Genomic DNA, 16,964 nt, shown 5'->3' with positions numbered 1-16,964 from the left:
AGCCGCCGCTCCGTCCCGGAGAGCAACCCCCGGCGCTTGCCCGCCGCCCCCGGGAGGGAGCCCCTCGGCGCACCGGCTGCAGGCGGGGTGCCCGGCCGGTGCCGAGCACCCCTTCCCGGCCGCGGCAGCCCCGACGGCCCCGGGGTGCCGGCGAGCCCCGGGGGAGGGCGGGCAGCGGACCCCGGGAAGAGGAGCCGGGCACGGCGGGTTGGGTGTTCCCTTTCCGCGCTCACCTCCCTTTCCCTCGGTGACCCGCGCTTGAACCTGCATCAGGAGGCTGAGACGGACTGCTGCCCGCGGCTCCTTCCTCCGCGGCCGGGCAGAAATACAAGCCGGGCCTTTCGAGGTGAACCAGAGGACAGCGGAGGCTCCTCCGCCGATGCGGCGGCACAGTTGCGGCTCTGCCCGGCGGGCCACCGGGCTCCCCCACCGCGGGGGACCGCCCGCCCCGTCCGGCCCCCAGCACCGGCCCGGCTTCTCCCGGCTCCGCTCGCTCGCTCTCCGTTCCCGGCCGGCGACAGCAGCGGGCGGGCGAAGGCGCTCCGCAGCTCGCAGAGCGCGTCGGCACCGGCCGGGGAGCGGCCCCGGGGGTAGGTGTCTCCGGGTGCGAGCGGGGCATTTCTCTGCCTCGGCGCAACCTGCTGGTCTCCAACGAGCGTCGGCGATAAATCCGAGGAGGCGGCCGGCCCCCGGCTGTCAGCTGTCGGCGGCGTCCCGCAGCCCGCTCGCTGAGCGCGGTGCAGCGGGGAGCCAGCCCCGAGCCGCTGCCGCTGCCGCCGCGCCCGGCAGCACCTTTCCTTCCCCGGTGGCTGTCTGCGGCGGGCAGGATGCGCCGCGCAAAGCAAATAGTTAAAGATTTCGGGGGGAGGAGCCAGGCCGCAATCCGCAATTAAAGATGAACTTTGGGTGAACTAATTTATCGGACCAAGGTAGGGTGGGCAGCAACCTGGGACGGGTATAAAAGGCGGCCCGCGGCGAGCACGGCCCGCGCACTCGGAGCTCCCGGGGGGCCGGGCTGGACTCGCTCCCCAGCCATGGGCTTCTCCGCCCTGGTCGCCAGCGCCCTGTGCACCTTCCTGCTGCCCCTTCTACTCTTTCTGGCCGCCGTCAAGCTCTGGGACCTGTACTGCGCGAGCAGCCGCGACCCCAGCTGCCCGCTCCCGCTGCCCCCGGGCACCATGGGGCTCCCCTTCTTCGGGGAGACGCTGCAGATGGTGCTGCAGGTAAGGCGAGGCGATGCCGCGGGGAGCGGAGAAGCGCCCCGGCTCCTCCTCTGGCTGCAGGGGAGGGGGATGAGCAGCGGCTTCGCCGGGCTCCCGTGCCCAGGTGGGAAAGAGCTGCTCTCCCTGCCCCTTCCTCTCCTCCTTCTTTAGATTTATTTTATTATTTCCCCTGTCCAGAGGCGGAAATTCCTGCAGATGAAGCGCAAGAAATACGGCTTCATCTACAAGACTCACCTCTTCGGGCGGCCCACGGTGCGGGTGATGGGCGCCGAGAACGTGCGGCACATCCTCCTGGGCGAGCACCGGCTCGTCTCCGTGCAGTGGCCCGCCTCGGTGCGCACCATCTTGGGCTCGGGCTGCCTCTCCAACCTCCACAACGGGCAGCACAAGCACCGCAAAAAGGTACGGCCCCGACGGCGGGCGGGGAGCGGGCGCGGCTGCCCCAGGCGCGGTGGCTGAGCCTGTGTCCCCTTCCTCCTCTTCCTCCTCGTCCCCCCGGGCAGGTGATCATGCGGGCCTTCTCCCGGGACGCCCTGCAGCACTACGTGCCCGTCATCCAGGAGGAGGTGAGCACTTGCCTGGCACAGTGGCTGGGCGATGCCGGGCCCTGCCTGCTGGTGTACCCCGAGGTGAAGCGCCTCATGTTCCGCATCGCCATGAGGATCCTGCTGGGCTTCCAGCCCTGCCAGGCCAGCCCCGACAGCGAACAGCAGCTGGTGGAGGCCTTCGAGGAGATGATCCGCAACCTCTTCTCCCTCCCCATTGACGTGCCCTTCAGCGGGCTTTACAGGGTAAGGCTCCTGGCAGGCTGGGAGGAGAGGGGTGCCCCTGCAGCCATGGCAGTGGGGAATGGATGGGAGGGATGGCAGTATTGGCCAAAGTCCCACGTTGCTCTCCCTGCTGCCTGGCCAGGGCTTGCGGGCACGCAACATCATCCATGCCAAAATTGAGGAGAACATCCGTGCCAAGATGGCCCGCAAGGAGTCTGAGGGCGGCTACAAGGATGCGCTGCAGCTGTTGATGGAGCACACACAGGGCAACGGGGAGCAGCTCAACATGCAGGTGAGGTTCCCCAGGGCCAGATCCATCCCTTTCCCTGAGGCCCTCTGTCAGCAGCATGCTTATCTTCTGGGGCCAAAAGGAGAAGCAGGGGGCTCAGCCCCCTCTCCCCATGCAATAAACCAGCTTGTGTTGTGCACTGGGGTGCAGAGGCTGCAACCAGACTGTTGGATGGGGAGCACAGGACTGGGGCCATGTCCCCAGGGAGCATAAGTAGCACCCCCATCCTGGCCCCTGGGTGTCTGCTCCAGCCTGGGAGTGATGCACAGTGATGTGGTGGTGGAGTGGGCCTGGTGGAGATACTATATTCAAGACCTGTTTTGTGTTCCTCTGTCCTGTGCATAAGGAGCTGAAGGAGTCTGCAACAGAGCTGCTGTTTGGGGGCCATGAAACAACTGCTAGCGCTGCCACGTCGCTGATTGCCTTCCTAGGGCTCCACCATGATGTCCTGCAGAAAGTGAGGAAAGAGCTGCAGGTGAAGGTGTGTGTCTTCCCCAGAGCCATTTCACAGGAGCGGGCAGTGGGAAGAGGCCTCCAGGAGAGGTGTCCCAGACAGGGTTCTCCTCGACCCAGATGGTGAAAACACCACTCACTGAGGGGCAGCTGCTTTGCAGTGCCGGGAGCCCTGGCTGCCTGCTCCATAAGTCATGTCAGCATCTTCCTTTCTAGGGGTTACTGTGCAGTCCCAACCAAGAGAAGCAGCTGGACATGGAAGTCTTGGAGCAGCTGAAGTACACGGGCTGTGTCATCAAAGAGACCCTCAGGCTGAGCCCTCCTGTTCCTGGAGGATTTCGAATTGCACTCAAGACCCTTGAACTAAATGTAAGTGGGGCTTGGGCTCGACTCAGTGCAGCTGCTAAGTACTGGTGCATTCACGTAGCCCATTTGCCTTAGAGCAGCCTGCAGGAAGCCAGGAGGGGAGGTGGGGTGCACCGACGTGTCCTGTGCTGACACTTCACCTTATTTAACACAGCAAGGCACTTCATGTCTCCCTTCTCTTCTTTTGATAGGGTTACCAGATCCCTAAAGGTTGGAATGTTATTTACAGTATCTGTGATACACACGATGTGGCAGATCTCTTCACCAACAAGGATGAATTTAACCCGGATCGCTTCATGTCTCCATCTCCAGAGGATTCTTCTAGGTTCAGTTTCATTCCTTTTGGTGGTGGCTTGAGGAGCTGCGTGGGCAAAGAGTTTGCAAAAGTCCTTCTAAAAATATTTACAGTGGAGTTGGCTCGGAGCTGTGACTGGCAGCTGCTGAATGGACCTCCTACGATGAAAACGGGCCCCATAGTGTACCCTGTGGACAATCTGCCTACCAAATTCATAGGTTTCAGCGGCCAAATCTGAGACCTCAACGCTTGCCTGCAGCTGGATTTCTATATAGCATCTAATATGTACAGAGCAACTTTTTATAGTAACAAAGGCCTTTAAATATTTAAACTTGTAAATGTACAATAGTTATTTATGTCTTCTAAATATTTCAAAAGGCTATGATATTTTTTTTTCCCCAAGCACTACAATTATGGGTCTCTGATTCATAATTAGATTGTTATTTCTATAGAAATAAGTTTTCCCCTATTTAAAAATCTTATTGAAAGCTGGCCAGCTAAGCATTTGAAGACATTTCATGATGGTGTATGTACTAAGAGATATTCTTAAAGGCGTTTGAAACAATGGTAACTAGCTACTCATCCAAATTACCTAAAATGGTTATTGTTTGAGAATGTTTTCAGTATTATTTGTGTCTAGATCTTATGTTTTAATGTGTGAATTTTAAGTTTGATAATAAAGTTTATTTTTGATGATCCTCTGTATGAAGATCTACGTGTATACTAGAGAGTAGCTTAACCAATGGGTCTAAAGGGTTTGGATGTAAACTCAGGTCTGCTTTTGTGAATGAGCTGTTTGCTATTTCTATGCTCATAACTCTCTCCTGCCTCCCACCCCCAATGTGGTTTTCACTTGTGAATAGTAAATTGTTTTAAGTTTCAGCCTGTGAGTGGCAAGAGCAGCACAAAAACATGCACACTTGCTGAAAACAGTATGGAGTTATAGCAAGTGCTACACATCTCCTTATCCATCCAGCACATAATCTTGAGCCGTAGCAAATGAGAAAGTAAAGGGAAGCAGAAGAATAATGTGTAATGTGAGTCTTTCTCTGTAGCTAGAGAAAATAAGTTGAGGAAAAAAAATTTCCATAGAGGTCCTCTCCTCCCGTATTACTGCTGACCTGTGTAAACAGACCATGGGATCTTGTTCTGTGTTGAGTCTGCTCGCTATGAATCTTTACTTACGAAGGTGTCTCTTATCAGCTGGTAGAGCAAATAAAATCTGCTGTGATTTCTTCTTGAAATGCAACAGCTCTGACTAGGGCAGAGATAGAGCATGCATTTGGTTTAAGAACTTCTTTCCTGGAATTCAGCAAAGTGAAAACTAAAAGGCAGGCACTAATGTGAATTGATTAACAGGGAATCAACTGTTGAGATGCAATTCCCCGGGGGTGTGTAAGCAGGGCAGATAAAATGCCCTAGGCATGACCCCTGTTTTGGCTTAACCACAAGGTTTTTTGTGCTCTTCCCCGCCCCCCCCCCCCTTTACTACACCTATTAGTCTTCCCTCAAAAGTCAAACAACATAGGCTGCCTCTATAAACATCTACAAAGTAAACCAATGTAATTCACTGTCACGAACACTTATAGCACCATATAGACTAGTTTAATTTTTTGTTTGCTCCTGGAAAACAGTCACTTTTTCACTATGTTCTCCCAAGGTCAAAATTAAGGATGGAGTTACGTTGCTCAAAATCGTTGCAGGTGTTTAATAGCATCTATGAGGTTTTGGATTTTTTTTTAAGGAGTGTTTCTATAATACATTTGATGTGTTTCCAGCTACCATTTTAAATAACATAAGCTTCTAATGTAAGACCTTAGATACAACTTACATATGAGCGTAACTTTCAAGACTTTTTCATATTCAATTTTTTGTAGTCTTAAAATACAAAAGATATTCTTTTTAGATTGTGCCTGAGTCTTCTTGGCAATGTTTAAAATGTTAAATAATTTCTACTATGCAAACCTCTTGTACCATTACGTTTTTCAGGGATTTGATGAATAATCTCAGTTTAAGACCCCTTTATTACCAATATAGTAGTGGAAAATTGCAAACCCTGATCCTGATTTGGAGGTGATCTGAAGTGTGGTGAACAGCAAGACTCTTGTCTTGGTATCCCTCATTAACATTCTCTTCCTTAACATTACAACATTCTGCAAATCCAAATAGATGATTATATTCTTTAAATGTTTCGTTTATTTTTAATTGAAGTCTTTTATATGTGGGAACTTTTTGCATGGCCTTCATGTTATTTTAGTTTATATTTTGTTTTTATAAAGAATGGGAATCTAAGTGCTGTCTGGAGAATATGGAGAATGTGAACGCTCACAGTGTAAGTCTACGGTCATACATGCATTTCTCTGTTTCCTTTTTTATTTTTGAGTCAAGTTTGCAAGGCTTTTATGTTTGGAGGAAAAAAAATCATATTCTTAATTTGATTTTGTCTGGACATCTGGGGGTACATCCTCAGCTGTTGTAAATCATGACAACATAACCTATGTTAGGCACTGCCCCTGTAGAATTTATCTCTGTAGTTAAACGGTCTGTCACTGCTGTGTAATTTAGGCATCTTGGAGTTAGCTTTAAACAAGCTATGCCAAGAAATGGTAGCAGTGTAGCTGCAGTAATATGGAGCTCAGTGTGGGTTAATTGCTAAAATATTTGCCCAACTTCTTGAGCAGGTTTTACAACCCCTGCTAATCTTCTGTATGCAGCTGTATCTTGACAGCTTAGATGCTGGCTGCAGACCAGTTTCAGGTGAGCTCTGGTATGATTATATGTACCTTTGCCTGCTCAGCAGTGGCTGGTGCGGGCACCCGCTAAGACTGTGGCTGCTGTTTAGGGGCTGACTGGCTCCTGCACCCCCAGCCTCTACCCCTTTTATTATGCTGGATCTGGGAACTGATCTTGCTGAAAAATTATCTACCAAAAACCCCACCATTTTTCAGGCACACCAGGTCCTCGCTCCAGCTCCCTGTGCGAATGTTGTTTGTGCTGGGGTGCTGCAGCGGAGACGGAGGAGGCAGGAAGAGGAAGCAGCTGCTTCAGCCTGCTCTGCTGCTAACAGGTAGTTCCTAGAGCCATGCTCCAACTTTCCTTTTGCAAGTGTTACCACGTGTTACTGTAAGTGACTGGTGGTCCAAGGCTCACAAACTGACAGCATAATAAAAATAAATAAAATATTAAAATAAATATTTTATAAATAATAATTTAAAAATGACATCAAAGAATGACATTGTTGTAAATTGACATTGAGGACTGTGTTGTGATTTAGCCCCAGCCGGCAACTAAGCACCACACAGCCTCTCACTCACTCCCGCCCCGGTGGGATGGGGGAGAGAATCAGAAGAGTAAAAGTGAGAAAACTCGTGGGTTGAGATAAAGACAGTTTAATAGGTAAAGCAAAAGCCGCACACGCAAGCAAAGCAAACCAAGGAATTCATTCAGTCCTTCCCATGGGCAGGCAGGTGTTCAGCCACCTCCAGGAAAGCAGGGCTCCATCACCCGTAATGGGTATTTGGGAAGACAAAAGGCCATCATTCCAAACGTCCCCCCCTTCCCTTTTCTTCCCCAGCTTTCTATACTGAGCATGACGCCATATGGTATGGAATAGCCCTTTGGTCAGTTTGGATCAACTCTCCTGGCTGTGTCCCCTCCCAACTTCTTCTGCACCTGTCAGAGCAGGGGAAGCTGAAAAGTCCTTGACTAGTGCAGCAACAACTAAAACATCTCTGTATTATCAACACTGTTTTCAGCACAAATCCAAAACATAGCCCCACACCAGCCACTATAAAGAAAATTAACTCTACCTCAGCTGAAACCAGGACAGAATGCTACTTGATAAATCAATTCCTCATTGAAAGACAAGAGTATTTCCAGATAAGGTCAGAACAGGTAATAGTGAATTTTGGTAATGGTTATATGAGTAAGGAAAAAATGTGCAAATGAATGCTGAAGACTCATTGGAAATAAAAAAAAAATTTTTTTATTAAAACCAATGTGACCAGATTTATTTATTTTGTCCTAGTGAAACTAGGACATGTTACTTTCATGTTACTTTCAGCAGCTGAGCCAGGAAAGGATTTTTTCTTTTGGGTCATAAAAGTACCTATCGAAGAGACAGTATCATTTGAAGCCTTGTATACTTAAGGTTTTGCACTTACTTTTCTGACATTTTATTTTATTTTGTGCCTTTACTACAGGGGTCTTTTCCTGGACCTTGCAAGGTGAGAGGCTGACAAAAAGGTTGCCCTCCTTTCTACCCCATTTCAATCTATTGTATGTTTTCTTATTTTATTCTGGTCAGTGATTTAGAATAACCTTTGGAGACGTACCAAGAAAAATACTTAATAATATGTAAAATATTCTATCCTTGACTTTCAAGTCGTACTTTCCTAAGTTTTTAAATCTGTTTTTACAAATCTGCATCTAGTCATCTTTAAGAACAGAACACTGCTGTGTTTTGTTAATTCTACACATTGGCAGAGGTGTTCAGGGTGGATGCTGATAAAAGAATATGCCCCAGTCATTTAAAACTAATATGCATAAAATTAGACTCCTAGATCCATCTCTCTTTTTTTTTTTAAGCATTAGAATTGATTTTTATGAGGGATAAATTCTCAAAATTTGCCATCTGTCTCGAAGGGAGCTGCACTGGTTAGGCTCCCTGAAAATCCAGCTGCTTTTGACTTAGTCTTAAATACAGATTAAGTAGCCCAAGTGAAAGCAACCCATTGCAGAATTTCTTTACCTTAAAATTATTGCATACCATCTTTCCTAGAACAGTCTAACAGGATCCTATAATAGCCTATAGGATCCTATACAAGGCTGTGTCTCTGCTGAACATTCACGTAAACCAAACTTCAATCTATTGACTTTTGGCAATGTTTTTGAAATTATAAAAGGCAGTCACAAATCTTGTGGCTGGGACATACTGTTCAGTAGGGTATGTTCCAGCCTCAAATTAGTTACTTAATTTACGGCTTAAAGGTACTATGTTGCATGTAGTTGTCTTCTCTATTACAACAAAAAAGAGTGGGTAGGTTTGGATAGCATTTGTTAATCCAGATAGTTTTGTTTGCCAGGTGGTTTGTATTGTAAATTCTCTGTCAAGTTATACATCCAGCATGCAATGCAAAACATATACAGATTAGGAGCAAAGATTCTAAAAGTTTATTAGTTGCAACCATTAGAGTGATAGATTAGGAGAAAGGAAACATAACTGGCAGCAAGTTTAGAGAAGGCTCATTACTAGACTGGTTTGCTTCACTTGTTTAATAATGTCTTATGAAAAATGTTATATGAGAACTTCAATGAATAATGCAGCCTTCATTAAGTTATGTAAATGAATGTAACTTTGTGGGTGGGTTAGAAAAAAAAAAATTAACAAATCCCTTTACTTCCAGAGAGCAAGAGCAGCAGAAACAGCTTTTAAAGAATCTCAGATTAAAATATTTAAAAGGTGACAGACAAGAGAAATTTGGTAGTAGGACATAATAGTGCTGTTTTAATAGGTGTTTACAGCTCGCCTTGCAGTTGCAACATATTAAGTATTATCAGTTAATTCAAGTGTTATTTGTTCCTTTATCAGCAGTCCCAACAATGCTGTTTCACTTGTGTATGCTGTTAGTGCCCCAGAGACACATGCAGAACTTGTGGGATTTGCAAGGCTAGAAGGATCATTTTAGCAAAAGAGACTTATAATGTACTTGTTTGCCAGGTCATTTTGTTCACAAACACACAATCATTCATACACTGATTTCAATGCTTCCCCCCCCCCCCCCCCCCCAATTTATGACCATTTAGGAAAGCCTAAGTCTCCACAGGTTAAGTTTACACTGCCATACAGGATAACTGCCACAACACAAGAAAATTATAAAACAAGGACTAAATCAGCTATTGACAACATGCTTTCCTACCACACCTACAAATGCCAACCTTTCTTATGCCTCTCCCAAAACAAATCCTTGGATTTGGGCCTCACAGCTTACTCAGAAGGTCAAAGATTGTTGGAGGCTGTTTTCAAGCAAAGGGGGGAATAAATTCCAGAGCTGAGGGCCCCTCACAGGATCTCTCCAGAGATAAAAGTAACCAAAAGGCAGTCCCATTTGCACTCTTTCGGGTAGGAGGCAAGTCAGTAATTTTCTGAGGTGGTTGGGAGCTGAAAAGATCAGTGTCAATGTGGAGATCTGGGTCCTGAGCAGTGGTCTAGGTTCAGCTGAGACAGTTTGGGGAGATGTGCACAGGCACACATCTACAAAGATTGTGTTAAGTCATCTTTGTTAATGCTGCTTTCAATGAAATAGCTTCCTCCAAGAATCACTATTTTGAGGGAAGAGCACCAACTTAGTTTTTTGTTTTTTTCTGCTTTAGATGTATAGGGTCAACATTAATTTAATATATCTGTATCTCAGAAGTATACTGCTTTTCTGTGTAAAATGTCAGCAGAACAAACATCTTTTCAGTATTAGATCTGAATTTGCAGTGGAATGATGGTAGGTCTTGGTTTTCTTGGCTTGCTGACTTAATTGACTGAAAGAAGCAAGGGGCTGTGGTACGCTTAACCTAATAGCCTTTATTTTATATCTAGGCCCCTCTGAATTAACAACCTCTCTGCATCCTGTGGGAAAGGAAGGAGGGGACTGGGTAGTGCCCTGCTAGCTATAGTAGTGCCAGCCTGCGTGAATACAGGGTTGGTTTTTTTCCTCTTACTTACAAGTCTACATCATACAGCTACACATAAAACACCCTGCTTCTCCCCGAAGCTTCCCTTGGAAGCCTAGGGACCACAGAGTAATCGGAAACTGCTCCCTGACCTGGCAATAGCCTCTTCTTTTGTGAATTGTCCTTAACTTTGACAAGAATGGAAGGAGATAGGGTGGGAACAAAGGGGAACCACCCAGCGAGGCAAACAGCCACACCGCTCCAGCACTGCACCACAGCCCTGGCTGCATAACACACAGGTGATTTTCACCCTAGTGTTATCCTTCTTGTCCCGACTTCTCTTGCTTTTTGGTGTCATTATATTAAATATACATTATTGATGTTAATGATGCTGCCTACAGCACTGCAGTAAGCTAGCACATGCATTATAAATCTAGCAGTTAAAGAGAAAAGTTCATTAATCTTATCAACAGATTGCTTGAAGTAACGGCATGTCGTGACCTTTTTGCTCATTGTATGAAACGAAATGGCTTAGATTTGTGACATTTCTGAGGGAACCTTTCCTCTAACTGGGACTGAGAGCACGCCAGTCACTGAAATGCACTAATTGTCACTCAGCATTTCTAGAAAAAATTGCAAATTTCAACCACGGGGACGTACACAGGAAAGTACATTTTACAGAGACAAGTTACATGTCTTCAAAGTGGAACCATCCACTTTTTATGAAATCATCTTATTGTTCTCCTGCTTTGCATACTGTCAGTACTCTTTTTTTTAATCAACAGTTTACAGATGTATTTATTATCAAAGTATTTAGAAGGAGAGAGAAGTGACGGGCTGAGCACGCTGATGAGGAAAACTGAGAATCCTGAAGCAGTCAAAGGTACTACTCGTTTATTTTGGTGGCTCCTTGGTGATTGTTCTTTTCACCTCTTATTAACCTGCAAATGGATTAGTCCTCATAAACTAAAGAGGGGAAACCAGTGCACAACCCACTGCCTCACAGATAAGGTCACAAAGAGGGGACGTGTCCCGAGTACAACCTCAGAGAAGAAATAGAAGTCTGAAGGCATTTACACTAGGCTGCCATTGCGCTTTACTAGCCCTACTGTGATTTACCGTATCAGTTCAACTGCTGACACCTTTATGTCCCTCCCTCCTATCCCAGCAGGCCACAGAGACACAGTCCATGATAGATGCTGGTGAACTTTTCCTCTGATCACCTTCTGAAGAACTTTCCCATAATCTATTGTTTTCTATCACAGTGGAAAACAAAACAAGGGTTTTTTTGACTTTCAGTTACCAGCTATTTTGCCCTAACTTTAAAGCAATGTACTGAATTTATTACATCAGTGTGAAAGAAGTTTTAAACTCTTGTCTCTTTATCCTACTCCCTGAACTTAACATGGTCCAGAGTAAATCAACGTAATTGCTGTTAGACCTACATTGTTGCAGGAATGTTTTATATTCCATGTTGTCAGTTATTTAGAACAGTTAATTGAAATTGCAAACATAAAAAGAGGAAAGCTACAGTTAAGAAATTAACTTTTTTTTGGTGCCTTTGGCTACTGTATGAATTATATAAGGAGCTAACATTAACTTTAATGTAAGACCAAAAGTGTCTGGAATATCTAAAAGAAAAAATACAGTTGTAGATTCAAGGCAAATATTTCCTTTAATTAACCACATAAAAATATAAGAACTCATTCTGGATTGAGAGAAGCAGCTGACCTAGCATTCTTCTCCGTAACTCCAAAATACTTACCAAAATGTTGCATTTGCTTCTAAATAAATAAATGCCACGGGCTGCACCTGGTTTAGTCTCATCAAAATTCAGCACCAGTATTACAGCATGAAGGGGAAAAGAAAGTCACAGCAATGTTAAGAAGGGGTATATTGAAGAGAGTGCACTTGGAAAAGAAAAGGGGGGAACTGCGCTGCAAACTCTCTCCTGCAAGCATCCTTCCTCTGAGTATGCCCTCAGCTAACTTCCTTGCTACTGCAGCCTGTGGAAAGGGCGAGCAGAGAAGCATGTACAAGCAAGCTTGTCCTGCGTACAGAAGCATCAGTACATGTGTAACAGGGAGTTAAGGAGTGGCTGGACTGGGAAGGAGATATCTGGGAAAGGCTGAGTCAGCACCTGCCAGTAACATTCTGATCGCAGAGCTGATCAGCTTCATCCTTTCAGCAGAGAATTACGTTTGAGGCGGTCTACGATCAGTGTACCCAAATATGCTTTTGCTGTCTTCCCCAAGGCTCTCTGCCCTCTCCGCGTTGTGACAATACAGTGGTGTGTTAATCTTCTAGTTCCTCTATATTGATGGCAATTAACAATTTCTGTTAAAACAGGATTTTCATTGCAGTGACCCCTGAGGCCACGGTTTTAGTGTCAGGCTATCTTTCACGCCAAAACATCCTACTCTGTAGTTTGACTCTGAATGTGGGACAGTGGTGAGTTTAGGAAAGGCACAAGGAGGGAAAGGATTGTTGTAAAGGATTTGGGCAGGATGCAACATTACATCTCATCTTCTACAAAACCGGGCAGACTTCACAGTTGGCCTTACTAAACCAGGGACCTTCTCTGAACATGCCAGACTGTCATCACATGTCCTAGCCCTGCCCTCTGGGTGGCAGAAGAGGTGCCATTGCTACCGTGTTCCCACTGACAGCTGCTTCCCAGTGAACCCTCTGTATTAAAAGAGAGCCCTAAGATGAGTCTCCTTTGCAGGACTCAGCCCTAATGCAGCTCAGCCAGCTGAGCAAGCAGCTGTGCAGTACTGGAGGGGTTTCTCTCCTCATGCCCTGCCACTCAGGGTTTCATAGGGCCAGCAGCCTTGTTTCAAGAAAGGTGCCACCTCACACTTCATGGAGAGGTTTGTTTCTTACCCACAGGAAGAGGAGAGCAGGGTTGTAAACAAAACTCTTACAGAAGAAAATAGTAGGTTCAATCCCCAGGGTGGCTGCCTTGGCAAAGATGCTTAGGAGGTCACTGTTGATTTACAGCTGTCAGACACACCAGTAATGATGGTCCCAAAGCTTTTCACTTTACAGCTATCACACTTGAGCTGGCTTACAGTGATGCAGACTCAAAGTGGTTTTCTTTGAATTATTTTGATAATGGCTTTCTTATAATTAACATTGCTGTAGAGAAAGATTTGGCCCAATGTCTTTTAAAAAATTAGTCTTTGTCTTGCTATTCTTTCTTCATACACTGAACTTCATACTTCTCAAAGCCCTGTTTCTGGGCTCTGCTATATCACTGAGTCTGGCTGTGGTTTTGGAACAGTTGTTTTAGGCAGAAGTGGCAAAAATACAATAGTGATATTACAAACCAATCTTGTATTCCCGAATTCCTTAAAACTGGCTGCTTGCTTTATCTGACAGCATGAAGTCTGCAGTCAGGTTAGACATAGAAATATTTACCCATGCTATACAAATGAATATAGTTACACATCTAGCTACATAAAGTCAGGTAGAAATATGTACAATGTTTTTTATCTTCGCATTACCTACACTAGGCAAAGAAACACAGATACACTGTGGAATTGAAGTTTGACCTGTCACCTCTAAAGCACAGTGTGTGTCCCCCCTGGCTGCTGCTCCTTGTTTGCTTGTTTCTCCCAAAGGCTGGAGGAAGCACCAGGATTTCAGAAGAAGCTTCTGGGTCAGATGCACTGTCCTTGCAGCCAAAGCAGAAAAGGGGCAGGAGTGGGGTCAGGCACCAGCTTGGGACAAGGTCAGTGTGGCTGCCTTCCTGCCGGCTCAGCTTCTTTGGACGGAGAGGACACAGGCATGCTAAGAAAACAGTAAGTGGGGAGAGCAGAAACCTCGCCCTTTGCCTGCTGGTTTTACTGAACACTTGTGCACTTTGCAGCTCCTGTAGGCTGAGCTGGTGCAGGCACCAGGGCCACCTCCCCGTCAGCTTCCTCCATTCCCGTCCTCCTTTGACCTCCTGCATGTCCCTGATGCCTAATATCTGCCCCTGCACTGTGGCTTCCCTTCCCTCCCGCAGATCGCCGGACAGAGGGTAAATGTGGTTTCAAGTCCCCTCATGCTCCCTGCACCTCTCTCCCCTGTACCAGGCTTTCCTGCTGGCAGGCTTTCCCTTTCCCCTCATCTCCCATGGCAGTGCTCAGGGTGGCCCCGTCTCCCCACTTCTGTCAGTAGGCTCCCATCACTCCCATCCGAATTCCCTTCCTCAGTCTCCTACCCCCGGTGAAGGCAGTCTCTCCAGCCTTTATTTGTCTGGGAAATAGCTCATTTAACTGGGACAGGGAGGATGGGCAGAGATGAGAAAGAGCCATTGTTATGCTGAAAGCAGTTAATGGGTGCCACCAGACACTTGTGTGATCTACAGACCGTAGCAGAAGTCTCTTAAGCTGTGGTGGTGCTGCCCAGGGCACAAGGGTTTCCCACTGCTCCCTTCCCAGTTTTCTGATTTTCCTCCAGTTGAAGAAGGGTCTGGCACTGGTCTACACCATTCCTTGGCATTTTCTAATGGATTTGATGGGGTAGTCAAAACACACCATACTACAGAGGGAGAAACACCCTCGAGTTGAGAAAAGGCCTTATGTGTCATTAAAGACCTGAGGCTTTGGCTTAGAAGAGGGGTTTGGAGAGCTGGGCAGGACCTGTCCTGCGTGGGAAGGACTGACAGCTGAAGCTGCAGACAGGGCTCCATGTCTTCTTGGAGTTAGCTGTGCACTGGGTGGCTGTGTGGAGGAGGGTGGGATTTGGTGACCTGCGCCCTTACTTTCTCTTGAATGTTTAAACATGCCATGAGACCAAAAAAAAAAAATAATCACACTTTTCCAGGAGAAAATGCATTTTTTACAGGCAGATGCTGGGCCTTCAGCAGATGTGTCAGTCAGCTGCATGCTCTGAGTGTCCTTATTTGGTTAAGGAAGTCTTCCTTTGTGTTTCTGTAGAAATGTGCCTTAAGTCTCAATTGGATTGGAGCTTTTACGGTTAATTGGCAAAACCACTGTTGAATAATTTAAAAGCTTAAATAACTCAGGTTTTTACACCCAAAATCATTCACTGTCATATTTCTTCCACTTTTCAGGGGGCTGCCTGTTGGAAGCAATGTGAATTGTTGCTCACTTTTTCAGTTCTGCTATCTGAAGACTTGGAAATTACTTACATTTTCACCCTTTCTCATTTTTTTTTTTCCTCTCTCCCTCACCCTCTGTCTGGATCACAAGTGACGACTTTAATATTTAGTGCTCCACAAGCAGTAAGTCTCCCAGAGTTTTCCTTGTGACCAAAAAAGTGGAAGATGAGTAAGAGTTTGCTGGTTAGAAATTGAGTGTTACTGATTCATTTAAACAAATCCAAGTGGCTGGTGGGATGTCTGTAAATACGCTGTAATGAATCACTAGTGACCTCTAAGGGGAAGATAATGTGTCAGAGATTGCCTACAGGTACACCTTCTAGATTGGTATGGAAGATGGTTGTTTCCATATTCCCTGAGAGGTATAGGGAAGGTACTTGAAATAAATCTTGTAGGAAACAGGGTGGCTGGCATATGGTGTCATTCACCTACAATTCACATCCAGCCCAACTCAGCAGTGGCTGAAGTTGTTAATATATCATTGTCCTTTAATGGTCTATGAAAATGAACTTTTGATCCCAGTCCTGTTTTAAGTAAACAGATGACCCCATCAAGCAACACCATCCCATTTGGGAGCTCAGCAGAGGCTAAAACTAGCAGTAAAAGATCTACCGTTCACAGACATTGCTAGTCAGCTGTGAACTTTTGTCCAGGGGGTGGTGGTGGTGGTGAAAGGACACAGGAGGAAGTAGGAGGAGTGACACTTGGGCCTTACCAATTTCCGGTAGATTTTTTAAACTCTATTTCCTTCTGTCACAAAGAATTTTCGAAATTAAGAATATTATCCGTGAATAAACTCAGGAGGCAGAAAAGGTTAGTAACCCTGCCTGTCTCCCCTAGAGGTTGCCTGTGCGGAGGCAGGAGACAGTTCACATGGTTCAACTGTCCTCTTACTCTGCTGAGAGGACTGTAGTGGCAGCCCAACACTCTGCTGCTTTTAGTTTGAGTGATGCCGAAGAACGACGGCTAGCACACGTGCAAGCTTTGGCCCTGTTGATCTGAACTTGGTTCAGATAAAGTGAATAAGTGTTTCTACCAGAACCAGCACACAGATTGAACTTTTTCCCATTTCAGTGCTAGAAAACAAAAATGTATTGCAACATGCTGTACTTACGGGATACCACGGGCCCCTTCAAATTTGATCTTAAAAATGTTTTTTCATGAACAAGAAAATTCACTGTCTAGAAACCTTTTTTGCAGATTACAACCTTCTTTGCTAAGCCCAAGTCATTAGTTTAAAGTTAAGGACTGCCTTATACCATAAAGCTGGATAACCCCTTTTTGTTGGGGGGAGGGAAGGGAGCTGCACGGCCTTTCACCTTCCAGCTTTACAAGCAAAGCCAAACTTCTGGGCAATCACTGTGCAAAATGCTTTTTCCCTCCCCCTCTTCCAGTGATGGCTGCAAACAAAGGTCTTTAGGGCTGGCTGCTCCAGGCTTCAGGACTTTTAAGGGTCTTTACTTGACTGGAGATCAAAGGTTTCTCCTTAAAGAGTTTATCACTCAGACAAATACTCTGCAGTTAGCATTTCAAACTGGGTTTACAAGTCAAATAATTTAGCAATTTCTTCTAACCATGTGGCCTTATGCAGAGGCTGCTGGATGCCAATTATAGTACCACTTTGACATGGAGTGCAGCACTATCTATTGACAAATGTGTGCGCCCTTTTCACCATTCTTTACCGCAGAGAAAAGAGCTTTCCACATATTCTGAGTAGGTCCCAGACTGCTCAGCTGGGGCTTGAGTTCCCTTCCTGGAATTGCTGATTCCTTACTTGTCACCTTCAGTATAT

General features: G+C 46.2%; 1 protein-coding gene across 1 annotated transcript; it reads left to right on the top strand.

Moving 5' to 3' along the window:
• Positions 1-976: 976 nt before the first annotated feature.
• On the top strand, positions 977-3,704 carry CYP26A1 (cytochrome P450 family 26 subfamily A member 1). The gene is made up of 7 exons (XM_072870550.1): positions 977-1,223; positions 1,401-1,625; positions 1,727-2,014; positions 2,136-2,285; positions 2,629-2,763; positions 2,952-3,104; positions 3,293-3,704. The coding sequence occupies exons 1-7, from the start codon at positions 1,035-1,037 to the stop codon at positions 3,632-3,634; spliced, it is 1,482 nt and encodes a 493-aa protein (XP_072726651.1). The 5' UTR covers positions 977-1,034; the 3' UTR covers positions 3,635-3,704.
• The last annotated feature ends 13,260 nt before the right edge of the window (positions 3,705-16,964 follow it).

This window comes from Ciconia boyciana, chromosome 8 (genome assembly GCF_034638445.1).
Source record: "Ciconia boyciana chromosome 8, ASM3463844v1, whole genome shotgun sequence".
NCBI classification, from domain to species: Eukaryota; Metazoa; Chordata; class Aves; order Ciconiiformes; family Ciconiidae; genus Ciconia; species Ciconia boyciana.
The sequence above is the reverse complement of the archived record's forward strand: the minus strand, read 5'-3'. Positions and strand labels throughout refer to the sequence as shown.